Source organism: Gobio gobio (assembly GCF_949357685.1).
Source record: "Gobio gobio genome assembly, chromosome: 8".
NCBI lineage: Eukaryota > Metazoa > Chordata > Actinopteri > Cypriniformes > Gobionidae > Gobio > Gobio gobio.
The window spans coordinates 21,062,731-21,077,271 of record NC_137114.1 but is presented as its reverse complement, the minus strand read 5'-3'; the positions used below and the strand labels follow the sequence as shown (position 1 = coordinate 21,077,271).

The window sequence follows — 14,541 nt, the reverse complement described above, 5'->3', positions numbered from 1 at the left end:
GCCTCAGTTACAGGTGGTCGTGTTGTTGAGACTTGGCCCAGATACCCCTTCAACTCTTCTACCAGGGATTTCCCCAAGAGTGTTAGCTGCTCTTTTAATTCCTGATGTAATTCGTTTCGCAGTGAATCCTTCATTTGTTGCCAGTCAGAAGCGTTCGTCCTTTGGTCCTTCTCTCCAGTCGGTGTTGCTGCTGACCTTGGTGGAGGGGTCAAAAAGGTTGGACAAACCTGAACCTCTTCCTCTGGGGCCAGCTCTTGTTCTAGTGCCTTTGCTTCCCTACAGGCATCAGAAAAAGTGGATGTTGGGGCCCGGCGGAGCTGTCTTGACAATTCCTGCTTTATCAGTCCAGGTCTCAAACCCATAACACATTGAGTTCGCAGCAATTCGTCGTCTGTTCCAGCAGTCAGGGGTTCTCTGGCTCGCCACCTATGATGCAGCTCACGCAGCCGCAGGGTGAATGGTCCTACACCCTCCCCCGGTTGCTGTTTACAATTAAAGAACTGAATACGTAATTGAGCAACAGTCTGCTGGCCACCATACAATGAAGCTAGGGCATCTAGAATTTTTACATCAGCATTTCGTTCTCCTTCAGCCAATAGCAGGACTTCTCTTTTAGCATTCCCCTCCAATGCACTCAGCACAAAATCAACCCGCTGTACCTCGTTCAGCCCCTGAGCCCGAATAGAAGCCTCAATTTGGTTTCTCCATTCTTGAAATTTAAAGGGTTCCCCTCTACCAAATTTTGGGACCCATGGCCCTCCCATAAACCATGGCATAAACGCATTTACTTGGGGCTGCTCGCCGTGGTTCATATTACTTGTGTATGTCAAGGGCCCTGCCGACTTACGCCAAAAATGTAACGATTTAATTTCAGTGACCCGCAGGAATTTAACCCTTGTCGTACACAAGTAACCAACATACACAAAAAAAATAATTTAAATACACAAGTTTATTTATACAAAAAACCTACACGTAATTGTCTGAATGATCAAGAAGATGAACACATTAAAATGTGACTGACTGCTTCACTTCAAGGATCAGGAGGAATATCACAATCTGGCGCCCCCTGGCTGGACAGCAAATAGGGGAAATAGGTTTACCTGATTCACCCCAATAAAGTCATATATATATATATCGAACGGCACACAGTCACACGTGAAATTTACACAGCAAGGGCAAATAGCCAGATTAACAATGTACAGATGTAATCACTTCAAAATAAACCCCACACATTAGTAGATAATTATGTGACCACATTAGTTTGATCAGTAACAGCCTTAAAACCAATTCAATTCATTCCATTAAGGAGGGTAAGACAGTTGACAATATAAAACCTAGGCAAGCTGCCACTCACTAAATGATGTTTTACTAACAAAGTTCGGGAGGAACACATTCAAATGATCTATCCAATTATCACATCATTTAAACCAGCTGTCAGCAATCAGCAATCAACATGCTTACCCAATCAGCACAAGGGAAGGAGTACATAAATACCCAGTCAACTCACCAAAGTTCTTTGACAGTTTCCCAGCATTGGACAGGTTCCCAGCTTTTGGTCTTCTAGTTGTCTGCAAATGTCAGAAATCCAACTCTACCCCTATGACGATGAGTCCCTCATCTCCAGGGAATTTTCACCTCATACACCAGATGTCATGAGCATCCATGCTCCACCAGATGCCATTTCTCAAACTCCGGAACCAATACGTGGACGTCAGCCCATGCGGGGCGCTTCTCGTACTCCACGACGCAGAGGATTACCTTCACCTCCTCCAACAAGACACCAACCAGCATCTCCAGCATCTTCTTACACCTCAGCCCATCAGACAATTCCAGCAATAGAGAAAAGGACTGTCTTAAGCCTTAAGACAAGCGCTCATCAGCGCAGAGGTCCATTTCTCCCGAAAAATGACCAAGGCACAGTTATATGCCTTGTACGTGTCTCTTCAATCTTCAACCCCTCTTCCCAAATTGACTTCTCTCTCCAAGAAGGGTAAAGCGAGCATGAGTCGCAAAGCTCCATCTTCACGTCCACAAAAAATTCTGTCTCCTTCATGCGCAAGTCCAGGGCCTCCTCGCGCTTCTGGCCGTGGCAGTAGGCCGTCAGCAAGTTTGGGCCGCGCCCCGGACTCCGCGTCTGCCAGGCCTAATACTCCTCTTCCTTCCGCTCTGCCCGTATGCAAGTATGACTCCGCTAGAAGTACAGGCTCGGCCGCCACAAAATTCTCGCACTGTTTCCATTCCTCCTCCCTGTCTGTGGCCTGCAGCCCCATCATCAGACCCTAGCGCGAGGCTGCCTCCGCTAACCGTACAGGCTCAGACGCACTACTTTCCTTTCCAGCCTGTCTCATTTTCTAATATCTTTGTTCCCCCACAGGCTCCAGGGACCGACCCGAGCGTGAGGCTGCCTCCGCTAACGGCGCCGGTCCAGATGGCTTACTTTTCTTCTCAGCCTCCTTCTTTTCCTAACTTTCTCGCTCCTCCTCAGGCCTCAGGGGTTGATCCGAGTGTGAGGCTGCCTCCGCTAACGGCTTCTGCCCCGGCTTCTCTTCCTCCTACTATTCCCCAACCCAAAACTCCCTTCACCCTGTCCTCAGCAACTCCGTTGCCCATCCCACCAAACGCAACAGCTTTGGAACCCACTCCCGTCGCCCACAACATCAGGACCCAAATTCTATCAGGTGTGGACGTGGATTTATCCTCCTTGTTATCTCTACTTCCTCCGTCCGCTTCAGACCGCCAAATTGACGTAGGTGACTTCTCAGTTACTTTAAAAAATTTGGCTGTTAATCCATCTCGCCTCCTTTCTTTCACTGAATTCTCTATTGCCTCTATAGCGCATTTCCCCACAGGAGACGAGAGCTGAGTGATTATCTCGCGATAATTGCAGAGCTTGCGCTGTCTTACGGGGGATCCCATTTCTACACATATCACAAACTGTTTTCAGCAAAATGCGCTGTGCGTGTTTCTCAATGGAACCAGTGCCCTTACTGGGGTGCTCTGGATACAGAGCTTCACAACAAAGTGTTCTTGGGCTGCCATAATATATCTTGCGCAGTCTGCAGATCACTCGCCCACTCCACCATATCATGTCCTTTGGTTAACCCTTCAATTCCCCCTTGTCCAGTTCCTTCCCAGGAAAGATCCACTAGTTATGTCCCACGACCAGTGCATTTCGACTCTTCAACCAAAGATTTCAAGAAAATCCATTTCAACTCCCGCGATCAAGTCTGCATCAATTTCAACTCATGGGGATGCGCACGACAGCGGTGCCGTTTCCTGCATATCTGCAATTACTGTGGCGGTGCTCATTCCCGCACCATTTGCCCTGTTAAAAGATCACAAAATAAAAATTCAAAAAATTACTTGTCGACTCCTGTGAATATTTCTCGTCTGTCTGCCGAATTGTCTCACCACCCTGACGTTAACTTTAAGGCGTATTTGCTGTCTGGTCTCGAGCACGGTTTCAAACCCGGAGTGGAAAGCCTACCTACGCAGAACATTATTTGCGATAATCTTCAGTCTGCTCTCGCCGAACCAGACACAGTAAGCCTCTTAATCAAAAAAGAAGTGGAATCAGGTTTCATGATTGGCCCTTTTGACATATCCCCCTTCGATTTTTTCCGTATTAGCCCTATTGGAGTGGCTACCAGGAAATTCTCGGGAAAAAAGCGATTAATAATTGATCTCTCAGCCCCACACAATTCGCCTTTTCCAAGCATAAATAGCCTTATCTCGCTTGAGGAATTTTCTCTTCATTACCACAACATTGAGCAAGCAATAACGTTGATTAAAAATGCCGGCCACGGTGCCTGGCTCGCAAAAGTCGACATAACTTCTGCATTCAAAGTGATGCCCATACACCCGGACTCATGGCACTTGTTTGGCATACGCTGGCACGGGAAGTGTTATTTTGCCGTCCGCTTAACTTTCGGTTGCAAAAGCAGCCCTAAGATTTTCGACATGCTTTCCGAAGCTATTTGCTGGATCCTATCTAATAACTATTCAATTCCGTACGTGATTCATCTGCTGGACGATTTTCTAATCATCTCGCCTCCCGAAGCCATTCCAGCCGCACATCTTCTCATAGTCCAAAAAGCTTTCGCTGAGCTCGGGATCCCAATCGCCCAAGATAAAACCTTGGGTCCGGCCACGACCATTGAATTCTTGGGCATTAACTTGGATACAGTACATTTCCTGGCCTCATTGCCCAAAGAGAAAATTGACAGGATAATACTGATCGCATCCGCCCTCTTAGACAGTCCAAACTGTTCTAAACGCGAACTGTTATCTTTGCTCGGTCATTTAAACTTTGCGATGCGCATAATCCCGCAAGGCCGCCCCTTCATCTCTCATCTCCTCTCCCTTGCGTCTTCATTTCACTCATTAGAAGATCAAATCTCATTAAATAATTCATGCTGCAACGAGCTTAGTTTATGGATAACCTTTCTTAAACAGTGGAACGGTATTTCCTTTTTCTATAACAATCTGCTCGCGCTCCCTTTCGATATCCAACTGTTCACTGACGCAGCTCCCTCCATCGGTTTCGGTGGTTTTTACCAAGGTTGCTGGTTCGCGTCTACATGGCCACCTCAGCTTTTGGATGCACAGGAGTCTGCAACTTCCTCAGCAATGTTCGAACTATACCCTCTTGTAGTAGCAGCCTTCCTCTGGGGGAAAGAATGGTCTGCCAACAGCATCGTAGTGCACTGCGACAATGAAGCAACAGTACATTGCATTAATAAAGGTTGTTCGCTCTCGTCTGCGCTGATGCCTCTCCTAAGGCGCCTCATTTGGATTTCAGCATGCGATCAATTTATTATAACGGCCAAACATATCCCCGGATGCAAAAATCAAATAGCTGACTCTCTCTCTCGTTTTTCTTTTCAGAGATTCAAGCTGTTGGCACCAGAGGCGGACCCATTCCCAACCCCAGTACCTCATTATTCAGAGTTGATATTCCCATAAACCATTCACTGAAATTCCTCCTAAACACTTCACTCAAGCCCTGTCACTCGGTTTTGGTTCCAAATCTTAAATCCTTAAATCCATTTTTTATTCAATCAGACATATCCACTGCCAATACAATCATTCCAATAAATGGAAATTTCCTTTCTCCACTGCCGCAGCAGTGATGTTTACTCTGCTCCCGCAGGAGCTCAGCTCTTCTGACTATTCTCCACTGCCGCAGCGTTGATGTTTACTCTGCTCCCGCAGGAGCTCAGCTCTTCTGACTAATTCTCCACCGCAGCAGCGTTGATGTTTACTCTGCTCCCGCAGGAGCTCAGCTCTCCTGACTAATTTCTCCACCGCCGCAGCAGTGATGTTTTTTCTGCTCCCGCAGGAGCTCTGCTCTTCTGACGAATTCTCCACTGCCGCAGCAGTGATGTTACTCTGCTCCCGCAGGAGCTCAGCTCTTCTGATTAATTCTCCACTGCCGCAGCAGTGATGTTACTCTGCTCCCGCAGGAGCTCTGCTCTTCTGACTAATTTTCCACTGCCGCAGCAGTGATGTTTACTCTGCTCCCGCAGGAGCCAGCTCTTATGTCATTGGTTGCAATTTTTGGGGAGTACTCTGGGTTCGGGCCAAATACCGAGCTCGGAGCCCTCTCCTCGGACAGCACGCCAAATACGCATACTACCACGCATACTATTATGTATACTATATTTACTATCTGATTATTTGTAAGTGTGAACTTGTGAAATTATGTTTTACTAACAAAGTTCGGGAGGAACACATTCAAATGATCGTTCCAATTATCACATCATTTAAACCAGCTGTCAGCAATCAGCAATCAACATGTCTACCCAATCAGCACAAGGGAAGGACTACATAAATACCCAGTCAACTCACCAAAGTTCTTTGACAGTTTCCCAGCATCCCTCCACCACCCCATCTTCCTCACACTCACCTGGTTACTTCCTAACCAGAGATACGGGGGGAGATACTCTGGGTTCGGGCCAAATACCGAGCTCGGAGCCCTCTCCTCGGACAGCACGCCAAATACGCATACTACCACGCATACTATTATGTATACTATATTTACTATCTGATTATTTGTAAGTGTGAACTCGTGAAACCAAGATAAATTTGAACAAACAAGACATTACGATTTTGATTAACAGAGTTTCATAGGACACAGTCAACAGTCAAGTCACTCACGACCCCGCCCATTCGGTGTTCATAGTCCACACAAGATGCGCTGGAAGCGAGGTAGCGGCAATCTGCAGTGACGCGCTCAAGTCCGGCTTCAGTCGATCAACGAGACGCTCCCGACGGCCAGCAGAGGAGAACGGAACCATGAATCCGAGCTGCGAGACAAGGGAAGGGCAATCAGTTCTGAATAAATACTCGTCAATGCCCACCACTCATTCGCTAATGATAAGAATTCCCACTTTCCTTAAAATGAATGGATAGAGTGCGTTGATTAATCTCGTAGACCTCTCGCTGCCAGGAGTCAATCGTGATGGTTGTCACTGCGTAGATCGTACCTCTAATCCATCCGCCCCAAGACCGCCGAGCTTGTCTCTTTACCACGTCTATCACAGTCCCAAACCCGCCGCCCATGCACGGCGATCCTTTCTTTTTATTCAGTGGATCTACCAATCCCGTTGTACTGCTGGCTCATCAGTGACATTGAACACACCTGCAAAAGAGACCTGCAGGTGCATGTGCACCTGGTAGACAATAACCCACCCTCACAGGTTGTCAAAAAGTCAATGTTCTCTTCCCGTTACACGTGTTCATGTCTAAAAGGGGGTGACGGTTATTTAAACCTGTTTTTCTCAAAATTCCGTTCCTAAAATCATAGCGTTCAGCCAACTTCAGATAATCATAACGTAAAAAAAAAGCCATGAAAGAAAGAAATAATATATTTGAAAAGGGCTTGACCCCAGCTTTCACATGGTATCAAAAGCTGCAAGAGGTAAAATGTCACCATGTGATGGGTTTTTGTAGATCACATCACATTTGAATATTTGTAACAGAAATAATGATACTGTTTGTTGTGAAGCTGTTGCATATCTATATTGTTAAACATTATTTTTCTAATTTGCATCATTTGAAAATGCACTTATATATACTTATATTCCTATAGCCTATATATATATATATATATATATATATATATATATATATATATATATATATGTATGTATGACATTACAATCAAATGCGCTATTTGTTTTATTCAGAATAAAGTTCAAACACAAATCAGCATAGCAAAATGAGCGGTTGCATATTTGGATTTATAAAAAGTCCACAAACATAGTAAAGATTTTCCCCATTTGATTCTACAACACAGATTGCATACCACAAATTTTATTTTTTAAAAGAGAGAGAGAGAGAGAGAGAGAGAGAGAGAGAGAGAGAGAGAGAGAGAGAGAGAGAGAGAGAGAGAGAGAGAGAGAGAGAGAAAGCATTGCTAGATAAGGAGTACAATTGTTGTTGCAACAGTAAGAATCATAGTTATGGTGGTCACAATCATTTAGAGACTGTTTGTATCTGCCTTCCTCTAAAGTCCAGATGATCTTCGGCAAACGCCGTCTCCAGCACCAGCAGCAGAGACTGTTTAAGCTTCTTCTTATATTCATCACACATGAACACATAGAGAATGGGGTTCAGACAGCTGTTTAGATAAAGCAGATAGAAACTGAATAGCATTGCTTTCAAAAGTACTTCTGTATCACTGGCACTCAAGTTAACCATTTTTACTGCACAAAACAAGCAAACATAGTATGGAAAACAACATATGAAAAAAGCCAGGACAACAGCGATAATGACCCGGTACGACCTGAGCTGCTTCCCCATGTTGAGGCGTTTGATTCGTACTCCAATAGCAATGTATGAAGATGCAATGATCATGAAGGGGATGAGACAGCCCACTAAAAATGTATATGTGACAGGAAACGTAGAAAGAAACACACGCACAGTGAAGAAAGGGATGCAGCAGCTGATGAATAAAACCCACACGATCATGCAGATGATCCTGGCTCTAAATACAGTTCGGTTATTTTGCGCCCAAACAACCATCCATGTGCACAGGCATCGGTCCAGACTGATAACTACCAGGAAAAAAATGCTAGCAAACCGATTTAGTGCTATCACAATGGAGAGAACCTTTATTAAGGAACTGTCCGAAGAAAAGTACATTAAAGAAAATGTCATGATGAAGGATAATATTAAGATGAAGTCTGCAATCGCCAAGTTGAGAAACCAAATAGAGTTGACTGTCGTCTTCATCCTGCAGCCAGTCAGAAATATGACAATCCCATTTCCAATGAAACCCACTGTAAAGGTGACAATGAGAATGCACATTAAAGTGATCCCAAAGCCTAAACTCGTAGACTGAGTAGTGGTATCGTTTGTTGTTCCTCTGGTCAGGTTTTCAGGTTCAAAACTTGTGGCTTCTACACAACAACAACAAGAAAGAGAGAAAACGCATGTGAGGGCTGCTTTTGAGTCTGTTTCTGATCGTAACATTGTGGTGTTTCATGTGCAGCATAATTTTTCCATGCAGATACACACCCAAAAATGCCATTTTCCTGAGATTTCAGATAAAAACATAAATTAAATATATATATATTTTTTTTTAATTTTGATCAATTGGCACCAAAAATTTATTTAATACCATCCAAATCTGTAATCTAACTTTTGTATGTATTTATATAGTTCTTACCCATTTTTGAGCTGTTAATGCACTGGGACAAGCCGAGTCTTGATCTTGATGTATCTTCTTAGTCTTGCTGACATATTGTTGGATTTATACCAGACAGCAAACCCCGGTAGTACAACCCTACAGACTGATTTGCTGTTACTGATAGTGGTCATCAGACTTGAAGAAATGGTATATATATACAGCGGTATATGGCATCACAGTGGGAAGTGGACATGTACCGCAGAACCTTTCCTGCCACAGAATGTTCCTGTAGCTCAAACACAGAGCATGGTGCTATATTACATTTGAATACATGAACTGATAAAAATGTATATACTGTACTGAAAGTTGAATTGAATAACAGTTCCAAAATTAAATGAATCATACAATTATGTTTCAGTGATTAATCTGAAAGTCACAAAAATAGTATGTTTGGCCTGAAGTAAAAAGGTAACATTACAGTAAAATAGCTTACACAATTTCTGAAACTATATGGCTCCATTTCTCGAAATCCTAAAAAACTTTTTTTTGAATATCCTGTGAATATCCTTCGATGAATTGCTAATACAATATCTCAATAAACATTTAACATGCATACTTGTCTTTGTGTGCTTCTACATTACAGTTTCTTAAAATTGCAAACACACTAACAGTGGTACTTGAAGCTGACTTAGTGACACAAACCATTCACTCATATATCTAATCTTCAAAACAAGTCTGCAAAACTGTAAGCACATTATATGCTTCGCAAAATGCTAAACACAGTTATACTTGATCATTCAACTTTCAGCCTAGTTGAGGACAAAGACAATCCAGCGTATAGCGTTAGTTCTGGCAGGGCACATTAGTCAAGCTTGCATCAGCTGATTGTCAGCTGATTACGTCTACCTATAGGAATACGATGCCTATCACAGCGTGCATATATAAGCTCCTTCAGTACCATCAGCTGCTATCACGTTCTCCGGAGCTAATTAACCTCCTCCATCCCCAGCTCCTCCACCATACCGCCAATCTAAACTATATGCTAATTGTCTATCACTTTGACGATAGTGATCCTGACAAAAATTAATTTTCTTGTTTTCTGGACAATCTATAAAAGCGTCCACACATACAAAAAAAAAATAAAAAAAAATAATTGAAATAACTAAATCACAATATAATTTTTACTGTGTAGTCATTAATATTTGAATTATATTTTTGTATGTTAAAAATTACGTTGAATGAAATTGTTCTTTCTACATGGGATTTATTCAAATAATGCAAAAGGCAAACATTTCAGTTAATTGTGTAGAAAAGGTTTTTAAGGTCTTGAGAACCCCATGAAAATGAGATACAAATACCATTATGGTGCCGGCAAGAGAAGAGGAACAGAGGATATCAATTGCAGCAGATTTCCCAACAAGCCTCTACATCCGTCCAGGGCAGCTGCAGCTCCCTCTGTCATCTGTCGTGGAGGAATTTAAGGTGGCAAAATGTAGAGTCTCATTAAGTCTGAGAGATTCCAAAGATATCCAGGTAAAGCAAGAAGGAATAACAACAAGATCAGGCCGTAAATGGGCAGTCAACGTAGCCATCGAACAGGCAGAAAGCTCCTTGAAGTTGCGAGACATCATCGACAACCCCTTCATAGGACGCAAGGCCTGGGGTCGACACATTTCCAACAGTTTGGGAATGCAAGCACAATGGTCAAGCGAGGCATGGTCCAGTCAGAAATCCAAGCTCAAGAGGAACAGAGGTGTCCCAGGGAGCATGGACAAAATGGGATCTGCCCAAGTGTAAGATCACATGGGCAGAGTTGTGGAGACTGGAGCCCTACTGCATCTCCTTCCTACTGCGCTCCGCATACGACACCCTTCCTTCACCATCTCATTTGCACACATGGGTGCTGAGGGACGACCCGTGCTGCAAGCTCTGTGGTCAAATGGGGACACTGGCACACCTATTGTCAGGGTGCAAAACACCTTAACCCAAGGTCACTATAAGTGGTGCCACGACAAGGTGCTCCTGTCCCTCGCTGACACAATAGAGCAAGAGAGGTGCAAGAAGAGGCCTGAGAGAATCACCTTCATCAAGGAGGGAGCCAGGCCCTTTGCAACCAGGGTGTCAGCAAAAACCAACCTGCTGCAAACAACAAGCTCTTCAGAAATGAGAGTTGACGTCGGAAGGAGGTTGCAGTTCCCGGAAGTGGTCCACACAGCTCTTTGCCCAGACATTGTTATGTGGTCAGCCAAAGACTGTAGAATCATCCTAATTGAGCTGACCATGCCATGGGAGGAGGGCTGTGAGGAGGCACACGTGAGAAAGGCCTTGGCATATCAGCCTTTAATCCTGGAGTGCAAAGACAAAGGATGGCAGGCATGGCTGTTCCCTGTGGCAATAGGTTGCAGGCTTTCCTGCCAAATCAGCATGGCGGCTGCTGACAACTTTAGTCATGGATGAGAAGAGTAAGAAGTATGCTGCTCATAGGATGGGACAGGAGGCTGAACGAGCTTCATGCTGGATATTGAGTAAGAGAGAGAAAGAAAGCTGGAAGCCAGGAGCAGATGGGCAGTGATTTGGCCACCACTGCCAACCCACCAACTGGAGAGTGTTGTAGTTAAGGGTCGAAACACTCAAGGAAGGTTGGGTATTATCTGATGACATCTACTGCTGGCTGAAAGCTACGGTTACATAAAGGGGTAACCGAAAAAAGCACCCAACAGGTGTATTCCACAATGAGTCATGAATTAACATTAGTAATGAATTAACATTACAAAGTGATGTTGGTTCAATATCACTTTTGCACGCGCAATTAATATTGAAACAATGGCAAGATGTCAACAAAAAAATATATGGTAATGTTGTAGAAATAACATTGCACTATGATTGATAAAACAATCAATGGTAATGTCAGTGAATCAATGTGATGTTAATTCTAAATCACTTTTGTTGAAACATTGAAAGTACAACTGAAATGTAAACAATGTTGCCATCTGGGGGGTATTCCAGAAAGCAAGGTTAACTTACTGTATACTAACCTTACATATACCTTGAACTCCCGGTTGATTAACCCAAACCTTGCTTACTAAAGGTGTGCTGGTTCCAAAAACGAGTCCCGGGGTAAGTTCAGACAACTCAGAGTATTTTCCAGTTAACACACAAGACATTCTCAACAGAGCGACGAATCAATGATTCACCATGGAAACAGACGCTAAGAAAAAGCTTGCAATTCTACTTCTTCTTATTATTTTGTTTAATGGTGATTTACATAAACTAAGCAAGTGCACATTGTGGTTATTTGGTGGTTATGCAATAATTTTGTCGATGTCTTCGTTTAATAAGTAATATTTATTCACTGAGCACAAGGATTGTATCGTTTGTTTGATGCTAATTAATTGAATACAGATCCATGTGTGAGATGACAATAACATAAATAATAAATATATTTGAATTTAAACATTACCTTGTTGTAATAGTGCATTAGAATTAATACTGTTGTGGCGAATTTTAACTATCACCGAATAAGAGACAAACCTCCTCCAATTTCAATGAATGTTTATTCTTTTGCAAAAGAAGAAACATTAGTCATACAGTCATCCCAATGGCTGCAGTGTCTTCCGCAGTCAAAAACAATTCTTCCCTTCTTATATATATATATAATGTGATATTACCATGCTCTACAGAGGGTGTTTCTGGAGCTGAAAATATAGTTGAAATCTGGAGACAACATTATTTCAATTTCAATTGTGTAAAGAATGAACCGTACGAAGTGGAAAAGGTTTCCTGTACTGATATAATGGGCATTACAACTAACAAAGTTTATAAAGTAATAATGCAGCTCAAAGATAGGAAAGCCAGTGGCTTGGATCAAATTACAGCTGAACACCTAAAGCTTGCAAGTCCTAGGGTTGCGGTTCTTCTTGCCATTTGTTTTACTGGTCTGATAAAATATGGGATGTTGATATGGGAGTCTATGTTGTCGGTAGCCTTAGTGCCGGTGGTTAAGGATAAATCCGGCAAGGTGGGAAGTTTGGATAACTTTAGACCAATTGCGCAAGCTAGTGTGGTATCAAAAGTTTTGGAAATAATTTTATTCGATCAATTAAGTGGATATCTTGGTACAACATATAATCAATTTGATTTTAAAGCACAACATAGTACTGATGTGTGTATATATGCACTGAAAGAAATATAAGAATTATTTAAAAGACAAAATTGTTGTTATAATTGGCTTTATTGTTTGATAAACTGAGACAAAGGGGTGTGCCTTATAGCATACTAAGAATTTTGGTATATTGGTATGCTAATCAGACTATGACAATAAAATGGGGTAATTTTGGGGATAGCTCTTTTTGGAGTTGGTAATGGAGTGCGGCAGGGAGGTCTACTCTCACCAGCCCTTTTTAATGTTTATATGGATAAATTGTCAGAACAATTAAGTGACTGTAAGACTGGATGCGTGCTTGGCAATATTGTAATTAATCATCTCATGTATGCTGACAATCTTGTTATTTTTTCACAGAGTAGTGCTGGTTTTCAACAGCTGCTAAATGTATGTTCTGTCTATGGTATTAGATATGATGTGCAATATAATGCAAAAAAGAGTGCTGCCATGATATGTAGAACAAAAGGGGATAAGGACCTTAGTTTTCTAGATTTTTATTTATCTGTCACAATTCACCAGTGTGAGTGCCCGTGATCACCACCAGAGGGCACTCCAACCCGGACTGTCATTCCGTCAAAGACTACATTACCCATGATCCTTTGCCCATACTCATCATCACTCACTGTCCCACGGACACCACACCAGTGTCACCAGCCTGCAGGGGCGCCTCACCAAAGTCTTCAGCCGCCATGGACAGCCACTGACCAGCGTCCAGAGATGGCTCCAGCCACTGACCAGCATCCAGAGATGGCTCCAGCCACTGACCAGCATCCAGAGATGGCCCCGCCACTGACCAGCGTCCAGAGATGGCTCCAGCCTCTGACCAGCATCCAGAGATGGCTCCAGCCACTGACCAGCATCCAGAGATGGCTCCAGCCTCTGACCAGCGTGTGGTCGAGAGGTTGGGGCACATCCGGGGCTAACCACATGTAAAGCGTGTGTAGGGCTCACAAGTTTATTAAAGAAGAATCAAGTTAGTCGGAGATGTCTGTCTTTATTTCATAGAAAAGGACACATAAAACATGTTGGCAGCGTGGCCACTTTTAGGACGTTAGTTTACAAGTGTAGAATTAGAACGTTGAGCTGCATGTGAACAGAGCTGCACGATGGATGAATTAAAGCCACCATCATCTGGGGCTATAACAAACCCAAGGACCCCCATAGTAGCCGTTCTTGGTGCCACAACGTTTTCTACCACAGAAATCATTAGTATTTTTTTAAAGAAAATCTTCAAAGCACAGAGATACAATGAGTATATGCTGTCTAAATATTACATTTTAATATTAAGTAGGCCTATATATAAATATTCCAGGATGCAACACATAAAAAATATAAATGCATTAACTCCAGATATGAGGTCAAAGCAAACAGCAAGAACTTTTGAGCATGCAACTGCCTTAAGGAGTTTTAAAACCTGTAAGGTCCCTACATTTAGCTCTTTAGGGGGGCTCGGGCGGCATGGTCCCCCAAGAAAATTTTGATTTCTCTGATCTACATATGTGCATTTTAAGATGTTTGAAGGCTAAAAAAATAAATAGCTTTCAAAACCATGTTAGTGGGCAGTAGATAGTCATACCAGCTCTCTCCTCATTTCATCACTCTCTCATTTCTATCACTCTCATCATTTCCATCACTCTTTCAATCTTTCTTTCTGCTTCTCTTGCCCCTCCTAAAGCTGAGCTCTGGCTGATAGTCTTTTCGTTGTTTAACATTTCTATCCTAAAACAGCTGTCAAATATGAAAT

General features: G+C 42.9%; 1 protein-coding gene across 1 annotated transcript; it reads right to left on the bottom strand.

Moving 5' to 3' along the window:
• Positions 1 to 7,479: 7,479 nt before the first annotated feature.
• On the bottom strand, positions 7,480 to 8,678 carry LOC307130328 (C3a anaphylatoxin chemotactic receptor-like; the record flags this gene model as incomplete). The annotated part of the gene is made up of 2 exons (XM_079823294.1): positions 7,480 to 8,405; positions 8,675 to 8,678. 2 exons carry the CDS (start codon positions 8,676 to 8,678, stop codon positions 7,480 to 7,482), a joined length of 930 nt encoding a protein of 309 aa, XP_079679420.1.
• Between the last annotated feature and the right edge of the window lie 5,863 nt (positions 8,679 to 14,541).